The sequence below is a fragment of the Leucopleurus acutus genome (assembly GCF_964270905.1).
Source record: "Leucopleurus acutus genome assembly, chromosome: 11".
Lineage (NCBI taxonomy): Eukaryota > Metazoa > Chordata > Mammalia > Artiodactyla > Delphinidae > Leucopleurus > Leucopleurus acutus.
In genome coordinates, this window is record NC_139152.1 from 96305403 (window position 1) to 96322158 (window position 16756).

The 16756-nt window shown below is 44.8% G+C and overlaps 1 protein-coding gene and 1 pseudogene across 2 annotated transcripts in view; one reads left to right on the top strand and one right to left on the bottom strand.

Annotated features, from left to right (window-relative positions):
• The window catches only part of EP300 (EP300 lysine acetyltransferase), a 73228-nt gene extending 69737 nt beyond the window's left edge, over positions 1-3491 (top strand). Inside the window, exon 31 of the mRNA XM_082850848.1 lies at positions 175-3491. Coding sequence (XP_082706974.1) covers positions 175-2376 — 2202 coding nt within the window. The 3' untranslated portion in view covers positions 2377-3491. The remainder of the gene's footprint in view (positions 1-174) is intronic.
• A 9246-nt stretch (positions 3492-12737) lies between these two features.
• On the bottom strand, positions 12738-13243 carry LOC309968970 (glycine cleavage system H protein, mitochondrial-like; annotated as a pseudogene). Its single transcript has one exon. The product of its transcript is annotated as a glycine cleavage system H protein, mitochondrial-like (transcript).
• Positions 13244-16756: the final 3513 nt, after the last annotated feature.

Genomic DNA, 16756 nt, shown 5'->3' on the forward strand with positions numbered 1-16756 from the left:
TTCCTGGGCTCCGGGGCCACTGGTGAGTAACAGGACGGGGTGGGTGGGGCCTGGTCTGAGTAGTTGATTAGAGGCTTTCTCTAAAACGGGGCTTTTTAGCCCAAGCAGAGTATGTAACTACTTTTGAATGACTTTAATCCTGGAGAGTTGACCTGCACCTGTGTCTTCCCCCAGGATTATGATTTGTGTATCACCTGCTATAACACTAAAAACCATGACCACAAAATGGAGAAACTCGGTCTCGGGTTAGATGACGAGAGCAACAACCAGCAGGCCGCGGCCACCCAGAGCCCGGGAGATTCCCGCCGCCTGAGCATCCAGCGGTGCATCCAGTCTCTGGTCCACGCCTGCCAGTGCCGAAATGCCAACTGCTCCCTGCCCTCCTGCCAGAAGATGAAGCGGGTTGTGCAGCACACCAAGGGCTGCAAGCGGAAGACCAACGGAGGGTGCCCCATCTGCAAGCAGCTCATCGCCCTCTGCTGCTACCACGCCAAGCACTGCCAGGAGAACAAGTGCCCCGTGCCCTTCTGCCTCAACATCAAGCAGAAGCTCCGGCAGCAGCAGCTACAGCACCGGCTCCAGCAAGCCCAGATGCTCCGCAGGAGGATGGCCAGCATGCAGCGGGCTGGCGTGGTGGGGCAGCAGCAGGGCCTGCCCTCCCCGACGCCTGCGACCCCGACCACGCCCACCGGCCAGCAGCCGACCACCCCGCAGACGCCCCAGCCCCCCTCCCAGCCCCAGCCCACCCCTCCCGCCAGCATGCCGCCCTACTTGCCCAGGACTCAGGCTGCTGGCCCGGTGTCCCAGGGCAAGGCAGCCGGCCAGGTCACCCCCCCGACCCCTCCGCAGACTGCTCAGCCACCCCTCCCAGGACCCCCTCCTGCAGCGGTGGAAATGGCGATGCAGATTCAGAGGGCAGCCGAGACGCAGCGCCAGATGGCCCATGTGCAAATTTTTCAAAGGCCGATCCAGCACCAGATGCCCCAGATGACGCCGATGGCCCCCATGGGTATGAACGCACCCCCCATGGCCAGAGGTCCCGGCGGGCATTTGGAGCCAGGGGTGGGGCCCACAGGGATGCAGCAGCCACCACCATGGGCCCAAGGAGGATTGCCTCAGCCCCAGCACCTGCAGCCCGGGATGCCCAGGCCAGCCATGATGTCAGTGTCACAGCATGGTCAGCCCCTGAACATGGCTCCCCAACCGGGATTGGGCCAGGTAGGTGTGAGCCCTCTCAAACCGGGCACTGTGTCTCAACAAGCCTTACAAAACCTTCTGCGGACTCTCAGGTCTCCCAGCTCCCCCCTGCAGCAGCAACAGGTGCTTAGTATCCTTCACGCCAACCCCCAGCTGTTGGCTGCGTTCATCAAGCAGCGGGCTGCCAAGTACGCCAGCTCCAATCCGCAGCCCCTCCCCGGGCAGCCCGGCGTGCCCCAGGGCCAGCCAGGGCTGCAGCCCCCCGCCATGCCAGGCCAGCAGGGGGTCCACTCCAGCCCCGCCATGCCGAACTTGAATCCCATGCAGGCGGGCGTCCAGAGGGCCGGCCTGCCACAGCAGCAAGCGCCACAGCAGCAGCTCCCGCCGCCCATGGGGGGGATGAGCCCCCAGGCTCAGCAGATGAGCATGAATCACAGCACCATGCCGGCGCAGTTCCGAGACATTCTGAGGCGGCAGCAGATGATGCAGCAGCAGCAGCAGCAGCAGCAGGGAGCGGGGCCAGGAGTCGGGCCTGGGCTGGCCAGCCACAGCCAGTTTCAGCCACCCCAGGGCCTGGGCTACCCTGCCCCCCAGCCACCGCCGCCGCCGCCCCGGATGCAGCAGCACATGCAGCACCTGCAGCAAGGGAGCGGGGGCCAGCTGGGCCAGCTCCCCCAGGCCCTGGGGGCAGAGGCAGGAGCCGGCCTGCAGGCCTATCAGCAGCGACTCCTTCAGCAACAGATGGGGTCACCCGCTCAGCCCAACCCCATGAGCCCCCAGCAGCATATGCTCCCAAGTCAGGCTCAGTCCCCGCACCTTCCAGGCCAGCAGATCCCATCTCTCTCCAATCAAGTGCGGTCTCCCCAGCCTGTTCCTTCTCCGCGGCCACAGTCCCAGCCCCCCCACTCCAGTCCTTCCCCACGGATGCAGCCTCAGCCTTCTCCACACCACGTTTCCCCACAGACCAGTTCTCCACATCCTGGACTGGTCGCTGCCCAGGGCAACCCCATGGAACAAGGGCATTTTGCCAGCCCGGACCAGAATTCGATGCTCTCTCAGCTGACTAGCAATCCAGGCATGGCAAACCTCCATGGTGCCAGCGCCACGGACCTGGGACTCAGCACCGACAACTCAGACTTGAATTCAAACCTCTCACAGAGTACACTAGACATACACTAGAGACACCTTGTAGTATTTTGGGAGCAAAAAAATTATTTTCTCTTAAGACTTTTTGTACTGAAAACAATTTTTTTGAATCTTTCTTAGCCTAAAAGACAATTTTCCTTGGAACACACAAGAACTGCGTGGTAGCTGTTTGTGGTTTAAAGCAAACATGCGAAATGAACCTGAGGGGTGACTGATAGAACACAAAGAATCTATTTTTGTTATGGCTGGTCCCCACCAGCCTGGTTTTTTTTTTCCTTGTGTGTTTGGTTCAAGTGTGCACTGGGAGGAGGCTGAGGTCTGTGAAGCCAACCACATGCTCCCGCCTTGCACCTCCAATAGGTTTTATTATTTTTTTTAAATTAATGAAAATATGTAATATTAATAGTTATTATTTACTGGTGCAGATAGTTGACATTCTTCCCTATTTTCCTCACTTTATGGAAGAGTTAAAAAAGAACATTTCTAAAACCAGAGGACAAAAGGGGTTAATGTTACTTTAAAATTACATTCTATATATATATAAATATATATAAATATATATTAAAATACCAATTTTTTTCTCTGGGTGCAAAGATGTTCATTCTTTTAAAAATGTTTAAAAAAAAAAAAAAGGAAAAAAAGTCCCCTCAAGTCAACTTTTGTGCTCCAGAAAATTTTCTATTCCGTAAGTCTGATCGTAAAAACTTCAAGTATTAAAGTAATTTGTACATGTAGAGAGAAAAATGACTTTTTCAAAATATACAGGGGCAGCTGCCAAATTGATGTATTATATATTGTGGTTCTGTTTCTTGAAAGAATTTTTTTCGTTATTTTTACATCTAACAAAGGAAAAAATTAAAAAGAGGGTAAGAAACAATTCCAGTGGGATGATTTTAACATGCAAAATGTCCCTGGGGTTTCTTCTTTGCTTGCTTTCTTCCTCCTTACCCTGTCCACCCCCAAAACACACACACACACACACACACACACACACACACACACACACACTTTCTGTAAAACTTGAAAATAGAAAGCAAAAACCCTCAACTTGTAAATCATGAGATTAAAGTTGATTACTTATAAATATGAACTTTGGATCACTGTATAGACTGTTAAATTTGATTTCTTATTACCTATTGTTAAATAAACTGTGTGAGACAGACACCTGACTTTGTTTCACTTCTTGCATCTTTATCTATCTTAGAATGCCTCAGTTTGCATGCCTGATGTGTAGGATTCAGGTTGGTGAGGGGGGGTGCAAGCACTAGCTTACAGCCCTCCCTAACCGTTACGTGAAGTGATTTTGTGATAAAATAGATTTTAAAAAACAGATTTTGGTAAATTTGTCCAAAGTTCAGGGGAAAACACAAATACCAGCTAAATGTTATCAATTGGAATTGATACTAATTAGCCTTTATCAGCTTGATACAGGTCCTTCTTCTGTGGTCCCCTGTGGATAACCTCATGGTCTTCCAATCACCCTCATCTTACAGGGCTAAGAATGAGCACCTAAGAGGGGTCATATCTGCCTAAGTCACAAGTAACTCCTTGAAAAAGCACTTGGAGCTGGGCTGACAGTACATCCCTATTCTCTGTTACACTTTGTTTTTGCTACCTGCCAGTCAGGAAATCGTCAGGGGAATGAGGCTGTAGGAAAGGAAAGAAACCGTGTGGAAATAAACCCAGGAGGCCGAGAGAGATGACAACGCGGAGTCTGATACTGTGCTGGGCACTGAAGAGAGGTTACCAGTCCTCCCTCGAACTGAACATTACATCGGCTTTGAACAAGTTTGAAAACTCAGAAGAATACTGAGAGCGAGCTGCTCTGGCATCGTTCGGCAGGTCTTCCTTGTTACTGTCACGGAGCTTCTACACTATGTTCGATCATCTGCTGAGGGCTAAAGAAGACTCTCTTCAAGTACCATAATTCAGACTCCTGTTTGTCCTTTCCACTATTTTACATTGTCTCAGGAAAAATAACCAGTACCTCCATGTGCGGTGAACCCGCACACTAAGTATTAATCGGCGCCCACCCCAGAAAATGTTAACAGGTGTCCACCTGCCTCAGGTCAGTGGTCCAGCAGATGTATGTGCAGCACCTGTGTCCTGTGCCAGGCCAGACAACACGCATGGACAGGGTGCAGCCCTTCCCTCAGGCTAGCCAGCTCGAGATCTAGAAGAAAAGACAGAATGATGCTTAAACAAGATAAAACAGAAGAGTGTTCAGTGGTATACGCAGGGGACACAGGCAGCAGGGGTAAAAGCTTCTGGCCGGTGGGAATCGGGAAGGTTTCCGGGAAGGGTAGCATGAAACTGGACCTTGTGGGGGAGATGAATGGGAAGAGGTGGAGAGGGGTGAGGAGGGACCCTGCCCAGAGGAGTGAAGAATCAGATCCTAGTGGGAAAACCAGCTTCAGGTCCACTTGACTGAGACCAGAGAGAAGATGCTGAGTGCCTGTTACAGAAAGGGCCCCATAATGGTCCCCACAACTAGGGGCCCAGGGTTGATCTGAGCCCTGAAAAGGGAAATATTTAGGATTCTAACCCATTTCCAAGCAGTAAATTCCCAGCGTTCATAGTCCTAGGCTCTTTGGCTAAAGACAGCTGGACTGAAGTGTTAACGTTTTCACCCCAGTGTGGCAAGGAGAAAGTGGGGGCAGAAATTAAACGGGGAGGGGAAACAGGCTGTCCTCGCCAGGCCAGAGGCAGTGCTAAGGAGGGGGAAGATGTGAATTAATCCACAGTCAGGAATACAGGAAGGTGATTTCGATGTTTATGTGTATTTGAAAATTATCACAATGAAAAGTTCAGAAGCGCTAAAAGGAGCCCCAAGTTTCCAGTTGGGCTGTTTCTGAGACATCAGTCTAGGAAATGAGCCCAATGGGGGCCAAGCAGCAGCCAGGTGCTTTTTCATTTACTTAGCTCACTGAATCCTCAAAAACAGCTCCAAAGACTGACAAATGAGAAAAGGGCAGCTCAGATGTGTACTCAAGGTCACACAGCCAGAGAAAGCCAAAGGTCTGCTGGATTCCAAAGCCTGCCTTCCCCGTATCCTGGCTCTCTCTCACTGTACAGAAGCCCTTGTGACACAGGGCCCTATTCCAACCAAATTCAAAATACAGACTAAAAACTGAAAGGGGGAAAAAACAGGAATCATAAAGGTATGTTCCAGGCTTCTTTTCCAACCAAAGAACCTAATCTCTAGACAGATGGTTTCCCGAAATGTTATGTTCATGATGAAGTCACCCTGCTTAAACAGCACACAGGCCAGCATCAAAAAGAATAAAATGTTTAGGAATAAATTTAACAAAAGAAGTACAAGACTTGTACGTTGAAAACTATAGAACATAATTGAAAGAAATTAAAGACCTAAATAAACAAAAAGACATCCTTGTTCACAGATCAGAAGACTGGGAAGGGACTGCCCTGGTGGCACAGTGGTTAAGAATCCACCTGCCAATGCAGGGGACACCGGTTCGATCCCTGGTCTGGGAAGATCCCACATGCCATAGAGCAACCAAGCCTATGCGCCACAACTACTGAACCTGCGTGCCAGAACTACTGAAGCCTGCACGCCTAGGGCCTGTGCTCCACAACAAGAGAAGTCACCGCAATGAGAAGCCCGCACACCGCAATGAAGAGTAGCCCCCACTCGCCACAACTAGAGAAAGCGCGTGTGCAGCAACGAAGACCCAACGCAGCCAAAAATAAATAAGTTTATTTTTTAAAAAAGAAGACTGGGAAGATCTAACACTGTTAAGAAAGTACAGGCATGCTTTGTTTTTTTGTTGCTTTTTTTTTTTTGCTGCACCATGTGGCACGTGGGATCTTAGTTCCCTGACCAGCGATCAGACCTGAGTCCCTGGCATTGGAAGCACGGAGTCTTAACTGCTGGACCGCTAGGGAAGTCCCCTGCCTTGTTTTATTTTGCTTCACTTTATTGCACTTTGCAGATACTGGCGGTTTGGGGTTTTTTTTTTTGCCACACCGACACGGGGTCTTAGTGTGGCATGTGGGATCAAACCCAGGCCCGCTGCATTGGAAGCACTGAGTCTGAACCACTGGACAACCAGGGAAGTCCCTGACGTTTTTTCACAAACTGAAGGTTTGTGACAACCATGCATCAAGAAAGTCTACCAGCACCATTTTTCCAACAGCATTTGCTTACTTAATTTCTGTGTGTCACATATTGGTAATTCTCCCAATATTTCAAACTTTTTCAGTATTATTATTATTTTTTCTATGGTGATCTGTGATCACTGATCTTTGATGTTACTATTGTAACTGTCTTGGGAAACCACGAACTGCACCCATCTAAGATGGCAAACTTGATCAATAAATGTATGTGATCTGACTGCTCCACAGACTGGCCGTTCCCCCGTCTCTCTCCCTCTCCTCAGCCCTCCCTATTCCTTCAGACACAACAATATTGAAATCAGGCCAATTAATAACCCTACGATGGCCTCTGAGTGTTCAAGTGAAAGGAAGAGTCGCACATCTCTCACTTTAAGTCAAAAGCTAGAAATGATTAAGCTTAGTGAGGAAGACATGCCAAAAACTAAGATTAGGCTGAAAGCTGGCCTCTTGCACCAAACAGACAAGTTGTGAATGCAAAGGAAAAATACTTGAAGGAAATTAAAAAGTGCTACTCCAAGGACTTCCCTGGTGGTCCAGTGGATAAGACCCTGCACTCCCAATGCAGGGGGCCTGGATTCAATCCCCAGTCGGGGAGCTAGATCCCACATGCATGCCGCAACTAAGACCTGACGCGGCCAAATAAATAAAATTTTTTTAAGTTCTACTCCAATGAACACACAAATGATAAGAAAGCGAAACAGCCTTATTACTGGTTTGAAAAAAAAAGTTAGTGATCTGGAAAGAAGATCAAACCAGCCACAACATTCCCTCAAGCCAAAGTCTAATCCAGAGCAAGATCCTAACGCTCTTTAATTCTAGGAAGGATGAGAGAGGTGTGAAAGCGGCAGAAGAAAAGTCCGAAGCTGGCAGAGGTTGGTTCATGAGGTTTAATGAAAAGAAGCCACCTCCATGGCATAAAAGTACAAGGTGAAACACCAAGCTGATGTAGAAGCTGCAGCAAGTTGTCCAGAAGACCTAGCTAAGATGATTAATGAAAATGGCTACACCCAACACTTTCAATGCAGATAAAACAGTCTTATATTGGATGAAGACACCATCTAGGATTTTCATAACTAAAGAGAAGAAGTCGGCAATGCCTGGCTTCACATTTTCAAAGGTCAAGCCGACTCCCTTGTCAGGGAATAACGCAGCTGATGACTTGAAGTTGAAGCCAATGCTCATTTACCATTCTGGATTTTCTAGGGTCCTTAAGAATTAGGCTAAATCTACTCTGCCTGTGCTCTATACATGGAAAAACAAAGCCTAGGTGATAGCACATCTGTATACAACATAGTTTACTGAATATTTTAAGCCCACAGTTGAGACATACTGCTCAGAAAAAAGAACCCTTTCAAAATAGTACTGCTCATTGACCATGCACCTGGTCACCCAGGAGCTCTGATGGAGATGTAATGAGATTAACATCCTCATGCCTGCTAATACCCATTCTGCATCCTGTGGATCACAAAGTAATTTCTACTTTCAAGTCTGATTTTTAGGAACTACATTTCATAAGGTTGTAGCTTCCATAGACAGTGATCCCTTTGATGGATCCAGGCAAGGTAAACTGAAAACCTTCTGGAAAGGATTCTCCACTCTAGGTGCCAATAAGATTCATGGCAAAAGGTCAAAATATCAACATTAACAGGAGTTTGGAAGAAACTGATTCCAATCCTCGTGGATGACTTTGAGGGTTCAAGACTTAAGTGGAGGGCTTCCCTGGTGGCGCAGTGGTTGAGAGTCGGCCTGCCAACGCAGGGGACACGGGTTCATGCCCCGGTCTGGGAAGATCCCACATGCCGCGGAGCGGCTGGGCCCGTAAGCCATGGCCGCTGAGCCTGCACGTCCGGAGCCTGTGCTCTGCAACGGGAGAGGCCACAACAGTGAGAGGCCCGCGTACCGCAAAAAATAAAAAAAAAAAAACTCAATGAAACAAGGCAAACAACTCAATTTTTCAAAATGAGTAAAAGATCTGGACCCTTCATCAAAAAAGACATATAAATGGCAAATAAGCATAGGAAAAGAGATTCAACATCACTAGACATTAAGAAATGCAAATTAAAACCACAATGAGATCATCACTACACACCCATTAGAACGGAGCGGAAAAAACGGTAATACTAAGTGCTGGTGACAATGTGGAACAATTGGAACTTTCACACATTGGTGTGACAAAATGTACAACCACTACAAAAATCAGTTCGTCAAGTTTCTTGTAAGGTTAAACATACCCTTACCTTATGACTCAGCAATCCTACTTCTAGATACTTACCCTAGAGAGAGGAAAACTTATGTTCACACAAAAACCTGTATGAGAATGTCTGCAGCAGCAGCATTATTCATAATCACCAAAACCTGGAAATTGGAATTCGTGTACTTTTTTCTCTCTCAAATATTTTTTAAATGTGGTAAAATATGCATAACATAAAATTAAACATCTTAACCATTTTTATGTGTTATCATTCAGTAGTGTTAGATACATTCACACGGTTGTGCACCCAACGTCCAGAACACACTTCATCTCGCAAATCTGAAACTTCTAGGGTTTTCATCTTTGGGGTTTTTTTGCCACAGCATGCAGCATGTGGAATCTTAGTTCCCCGACCAGGGATCGAACCCCGAGCCCCCTGCATTGGAAGCGCAGAGTCCTAACCACTGGACCACCAGGGAAGTGCCCTGAAACTTTTAGTTTTTCGAAATACTGGATACTGTTTTCCACAGTGGCTGTTCCCCCATTTCACATTCCTAGTAGCAGCAAAAGCATTAGAATTTCTCCATAGTCTCGTCAACACTTGTTATTTTCCTTTTTTTTCTTTTTACTATTTTTATTTTGCACTATAAAAGACACTACCAACCAGTAACATACTGCTTTTCTTCACATTCAAAAAACACTTGTTATTTCCTCTTGCGGTTCTGATTTGCATTTCCCCTAAGGATGGTGTTGAGCACTCTTTCATGTGCTTGTGGCCATTTGTATATCTTCTTTGGAGAAATATCTATTCAAGTCTTCTGCCCATTTTTTTTTAACTTTTTAAATTTTTTTATTTCTTGGCCACACCACGCGGCTTGCTAGGGATCTTAGTTCCCCTACCAGGGATCATAACTGTGCCCCCTGCAGTGGAAGTGTGGAGTCTTAACTACTGGACCATCAGGGAAGTAAGTCCCTCCTTTGCTCATTTTTTAATCAGGCTAATTGGGGTTTTTTTGTTGAGTTGTAGGAGTTCTTTACATATTCTGAAATATTAATCCCTTATCAGATACATGATTTGAAAATATTTTCTCCCATTCCATAGGTTGCCTTTTCACCCTGTTGGTTGTGTCCTTTGATGAAAAGAAGTTTTTAATTTTGATGTAGTCCAGTTAATGGATTTTTACTTTTGTTGCCTGTGCTTTGGTGTTATATCCAAGAAATCACTGCTGAATCAATGTCATGAAGTTTTCTCCTGTTTTCTTCTAAGAGTTTTATAGTTTTAGTTGTTAGGTCTTTATAATTAGATCACTTAGGTATTTATAGTTACATCTCTGAGGTCTCTTAGTTCTTTCGTCCATTTTGAGTTAAATTTTGTATATGTAAAGGTAAGGGTCCAACTTCCTTTTTTTTTTTTTTTTTGGTATGTAGAGATCCAGTTTTCCCAGCACTACTTGTTTTTTCTTTTAATTTTATTTATTTAAATTAATTTTTATTGGAGTATAGTTAATTTACAATACTGTGTTCCAGCACTATTTGTTGAAAAACTTTCTTTCCCCATAAAATGGTCTTAGCATCCTTGTTGAAACTCATATGATCATATTCAATACATGCATGGGTTTACTTCTGGGCTCTAGTCTGCCCTCTATTCTATTGGGCAGTGTCTAATGAGGATGGAGTTTCAGTGTGGGAAGATGAAAAAGTTCTGGAGATAGATGGTGGTGATGGTTGCACAATAATATGAAGGTACTTAATGGCACAGAACTGTACACTTTAAAATAGTAAATCTGGGGCTTCCCTGGTGGCTTAGTGGTTAAGAATCCACCTGCCAATGCAGGGGACACGGGTTCAAGCCCTGGACCAGGAAGATCCCACATGCCGCAGAGCAACCAAGCCCATGTGCCACAGCTACTGAGCCTGCGCTCTAGAGCCCGCGAGCCACAACTACTGAACCCACGTGCCACAACTACTGAAGCCTGCGTGCCTAGAGCCCGTGCTCCGCAACAAAGAGAAGCCACTGCAATGAGAAGCCCGTGCACCACAAGGAAGAGTAGCCCCCGCTCGCCGCAACTAGAGAAAGCCCACTCACAGCAATGAAGACCCAATGCAGCCAAAAAATAAATTAATTTAAAAAAATAAAATGGTAACTTTTTTAAATGGTAAATTTTATGTGTATTTTTGCCACAATTTTCAAAAATTTTAATGAAACAAAGACATTTTCAGAAAAGCAAAAGCTGGGATAATTTGTAGCCAAGAGACACTTACTCCAAGAAATGCTACAGAAAATTCTTCAGGCTGGAGGGAGAGATAACAATTCAGGTCCACAAAAAGGAAAGAAGCACATTGAAAATGGCAAAATGTGGGTAAATAAAAATACTACTGTTCTTTCTTTTCTTAAATTTTTTTAAAAAATCAATTGCCGGGCTTCCCTGCTGGCACAGTGGTTAAGAATCCGCCTGCCAATGCAGGGGACACGGGTTCAAGCCCTGGTCCGGGAAGATCGCACATGCCTCAGAGCAACCAAGCCCGTGCGCCACAACTACTGAGACTGCGCTCTAGAGCCCACGAGCCACAACTACTGAGCCCGCGAGCCACAACTACTGAGCCCGCATGCCACAACTACTGAAGCCCACGCACCTAGAGCCTATGCTCTGCACGCAACAAGAGAAGCCCCTGCAATGAGAAGCCCGCGCAACACAACGAAGAGTAGCCCCCGCACACCACAACTAGAGAAAGCCCCATGCACAGCAATGAAGACCCAATGCAGCCAAAATAAATTAATTTAAAAAAAAGTTAAAAAAAAAATCAATTGCCTTTTTAAAGTAAAAATAGTAGTGGATCACGAAGTTTATATCATTTATAGAAGTAAAATAAATGACAACAGTACAAAGGACAATAAAGGTGTAAATACAATGATACTGTTGTAAAGGTTTCGTTAAACGTGAATCAGCTGTGATGAATTAAGGACGGATACTGTAATCCCTAAAGTAACCACTTAAAAAATGATCAAAGAACTGGCTAAAAAGTCAATAGAAGAAAAAGAATGAATTACTTAAAAATAACTAACCCAAACAATCCAGGAATGGAGAAATAAAAGAACAAAAAACAGAGGGGACAAAAAGAAAACAAGTATCAAGATGACAGACTGGAATCCAATCATATGAGTGATTACATTAAAGGTAAATGGAATAAGCATCCAATAAAACTGATGAATCTCTTGATTCATTAAAGAGAGAAAACATAAATCACCAACAACAGTAATGAAAAACAGGACATCTCTACAAAATCTACAGAATAAGATAAAATTATGAATAAGATAAAATTATGAATAACATTACGTCAATATGTTTAACAACTTAAATGTAATGGATAAATTTCTTGAAAAATATAATTTACCAAAACATACAAAAACATAAAATATATGAATAGTTCAAGATCTATAATAAAGAAATTGAATTCATAATTAACAACCTTCCCACTCAAAAACTCCAGGCCCAGATGCTTCATTGGTGATTACACCAATTTTTTTTTAATAAGTTGAATAGTTTATTATTAAACTGTTTCTTATTTTCCTGCAAGGCTGTTGCTTCACTGTATAAAAATAGCACCAGCAAACACAGTATATTGCAAAATTAAGACAGTAATGTTCTTCACTGGACACTATACAACTAACAAACTTTTCTCCACTGTCATTTATTTCCAGTGGCAAGTTCATTGAGTATTTTGACCCAAATCCAGGGACGGCTGTAAGCAAGTTACAATATTATATAAGGTTAAGATAACAATGTTATCCTTGAATTACATAATTTTTGTAACTAGTTTTACCACAGAAAATTTCAGGAATTCTGAGTATTATAACTGGAGACTAGCCTAAAAATCACAGGGTGTTGTGAAAAAGATGTATAGTGTTTATCTGAAATCATTAGGAAGTTAAGGGGTATTTTTTTCAGGCAACATTGTTGCAAGCAGTTTCTTTTGCTAAACGTTGCTTTTTAAAAATCCACCACTAATTTAAGACAGCTATGCTAGGTTAAGTTGTTTCAAACTAGTTTACTTAGGGGTTCCATGTTCACTCCTCAATAGATTGTATGTATTTCTCATATGCTTCCTCACTCATTAGTTCATCTAGTTCTGAAGGGTTACTGAGTGTCATCTTGATCAGCCAGCCATCTTCATAACAAGATTTGTTGACAAGTCCTGGATTTTCTGCTAGAGCTTCATAAATTTCAGTTACTTCTCCTGAGAGAGGAGAATAGAGTTCACTAGCAGCTTTCACACTTTCCAAAGCACCAAATTCGTCTTGTTTGTTCAATTTTGTCCCAACTTCAGGCAGACTACGGTAAACAACATCTCCCAAAGCTTCCTGTGCAAAACTGCTGATTACCACTGTTCCAACACTGTTTTCTGTTGTTACCCATTCATGTTTGTCTGTGAATTTACGACCCGACAGCAGAGCGGGGCCGGTGCGCAGCGCCCGGACAGCGCCCACCCGCAGTCCCCAGGGCCGCGGCGGCAGGGCGCGTTGGGCGCAGACCACGGCCCGCGCGCTCCGCGCCACGCCACTCGCAGCGCCATGTTCGCAGGGGTGCGGAGGGTCTCCGCGCATCATATAGAGCCACACCAAATATTTAAGGAAGATAAAACACCAATCTTACATAAACTCCTTCAAAAGTAGAAGAGGGGCTTCCCTGGTGGCACAGTGGTTGAGAGTCCGCCTGCCGATACAGGGGACATGGGTTCGTGCCCCGGTCCTGGAAGATCCCACATGCCGCGGAGCGGCTGGGCCCGTGAGCCATGGCCGCTGGGCCTGCGCATCCGGAGCCTGTGCTCCGCAACGGGAGAGGCCACAGCAGTGAGAGGCCCGCGTACCGCAAAAAAAATAATAATAAAATAAAAGGACTGAGAAGATCAAGTACTGTCAAGGACATGGAGCAACAGGAACGCTCACACACAGCTAGTGGGAATGTAAAATGCTATAAACACTTCAGCAGTTTCTTTCTTTCTAAAAGACACTTACCACGCCACTCAGGACCCCCACTTCTAGATATTTACCCAACAGACAGAAAAACCTATGTCCACACAAAGACCTTCATGTGAATGTTGATAGCGTTATTCATAATAGCCAAACCATGGAAACAGCCCAACAAATGGTGAGTATATAGCCAATCTGAGATCCATCCATTCAGTGCATCACTACTCAGCAATCAAAAGGAACAAACTATGATAAATATGACATGGCTGAACCTCAAAAGCGTTATGCTGAGTGAAAGAAGCCCAGGTTCAATCCCTGGTTGGGGAACTGAGATCTCGCAAGCCATGCGGCATGGCCAAAATTAAAAAAACAAAAAAACAAAGAAAAACAAACCATTACAGTAACATACAGAGTATTTTCACTGCCCTAAAAATCCTCTGTGCTCTGTCTACTCATCCCTCGCTCCCCCCAGCCCCTGGCAACCACTGACCCTTTTATTGTCTCCATAGTTTTGCCTTTTCCAGAATGTCATATAGGTGGAATCACACAGTATGGAGACTTTTCAGATTGGTTTCTTTCACTAGGTAAAATGCATTTAAGATTCCTCCATGTCTTTTCATGGCTTGATAGCTCATTTATTTTTAGCACTGAATACTACTCCATTGTCCGGATGGACCAGTTTGTTTATTCATTCACCTACTGAAGGAATCTTGGTTGCTTCTAAGTTTAGGCAATTATGAATAAAGTTGCTATAAACATCGTATGCAGGTTTGTGTGTGAACATAAGTTTTCAACTCCTTTGTATAAATACCAAGGAGTGAAATTGCTGGATCATATGGTGAGATTATGCTTAGTTTTATGAGAAACCGCCAATCTGTCTTCCAAAGTGTCTGTACCATTTTGCATTCCCATCAGCAAAGTTCCTGTTGCTCTACAGCCTTGTCAGCATTTGGTGTTGTCAGTGTTCCAGATTTTGGCCATTCCAATAGGTGTGCAGTGGTATCTCATTGTTTTAATTTGCATTTTCCTGGTGACACAAGCTGTGGAACATCTCTTCATATGCTTACTTGCTATCTGTATATGTTCTTTGGAGAGATGTCTGTTAAGATCTTTGGCTCATTTTATAATCAGGTTATTTCCTTATTATTGCATTTTAAGAGTCCTTTGTATAATTTGGATAACAGTCCTTTATCAAATATGTCTTCTGCAAATATTTTCTCCCAGCCCGTGGCTTATCTTTTCATTCTCCTGACAGCGCAGAAGTTTTTAATTTTAAGGAAGCCCAGCTTACCAGTTATTTCTTTCAAGGATCATGCTTTTGGTGTTATATCTTAGAAGTCATTGCCAAGCCCAAGATCACCTAGATTTTCTCCTATGTTATCTTCTAGGAGTTTTTTTTGTTTGTTTTTATTTACTTTTGGCTGCGTGGGGTCTTAGTTGTGGCACACGGGATCTTTCGTTGCAGCGCACGGGCTCTTCGTTGCGGCGCGTGGGCTCCTCTCTAGTTGTGGCACATGGGCTTAGTTGCCCCGCGGTACGCATGATCTTAGTTCCCTGACCAGGGATAGAACCCACGTCCCCTGCATTGGAAGGCGGATTCTTAACCACTGGACCACCAGGGAAGTCCCTTCCAGGAGTTTTATAGTTTTCTGTTTTACATTTAGGTCTATGATCCTTTTTTTTTTTTAATTTTATTTATTTATTTTTGGCTGCGTCGGGTCTTCATTGCTGCGTGCGGGCTTTCTCTAGTTGTGGCGAGCGGGGGCTGCTCTTCGTTGCGGTGCAAGGGCTTCTCATCGCGGTGGCTTCTCTAGTTGCAGAGCACTGGCTCTAGGCGCGCGGGCTTCAGGAGTTGTGGCTCGCGGGTTCTAGAGCGCAGGCTCAGTAGCTGTGGCGCACGGGCTTAGTTGCTCCGCGGCATGTGGGATCTTCCCGGACCAGGGCTCGAACCCGCGTCCCCTGTATTGGCCGGCGGATTCTTAGCCACTGCGCCACCAGGGAAGCCCTATGATCCATTTTGAGCTCATCTTTCCAAACTGTGTATGGTCTGTCTAGATTTTTTTTTTTTTTTTTTTTTGCATGTGATGTCCAGATGTTCCAGTATCATTTGTTGAAAAGACTATCTTTGCTCCATTGTATTGCCTTTGCTCCTTGGGCCAAGTATCATTTGACTATTTTTATATGGGTCTATTTCTGGGCTCTCCATTCTGTTTCATTGATCTGTCTATTCTTGAACCAACACTACGCTGTCTCGATTTACTGTAGCTTTATAGGAAGTCTTGAAGTTGGGTAGTGTCAGTCCTCCAACTTTGTTCTTTAATTTTGAGTTGGCTAATTCTGGATCTTTTGCCTCTCCCTACAAACTTTAGACTGAGTTTGTCAATATCCACAAAATAACTTAGTGGGATTTTGACTGGGATTGAATTGAATCTATAGATCACGTTAGGAAGAACTGATATCATGACGTGATATCGTGAGTCTTCCTATCCATAAACAGGAAATAACTACTTAATCCTTCTTTGGTATCTTTCATCAGAGTTTTGTAGTTTTCCTCATGTAGGTCTTGTATGATATAAACTTTTAATACGCACACTCATGTATTCAGTATGGAGTTTGTCCGTGTAATTGCCATCTGCCTTTGAGGTCAGGGCCATGTCTGCTTAAGTAGCAGATGGTGTGACAACGCTTGTAGGTATGGACATCAGAAATGCTGATGAAGGGGAGGAGAATCTGACAGATTCCATTAGAATTTGGATTCTAATCCCAGCTCGACCACTAACGTGCTGTATGACCTCTGGCAAGAGATTTCCCCTTCTGGGTCTTAATGAGGGGGTTAGGCTACACCAGTGGATCCTGGGCTCAACTCCCAAATGCTTTTTCAGTAGGTTTGGGGAGCACCTGGAGAAGTCTGTATAATTAAAAACTTAACGCTGGTGTTTTTGATCTCCGGGATCCACTGACTCATTTGGAGTAAAGGTTCCCAAATTTCCGCCACTCACGCGCCTTTAGTGATTCAATAATTGCTTCATGATGCCCCTAGGCCTAAAGAAATACCTAATAGTTCTGTCATTAAGTAGATAAGCCCAAAAAGACTCATTATTTTTTTTAAAAATAAA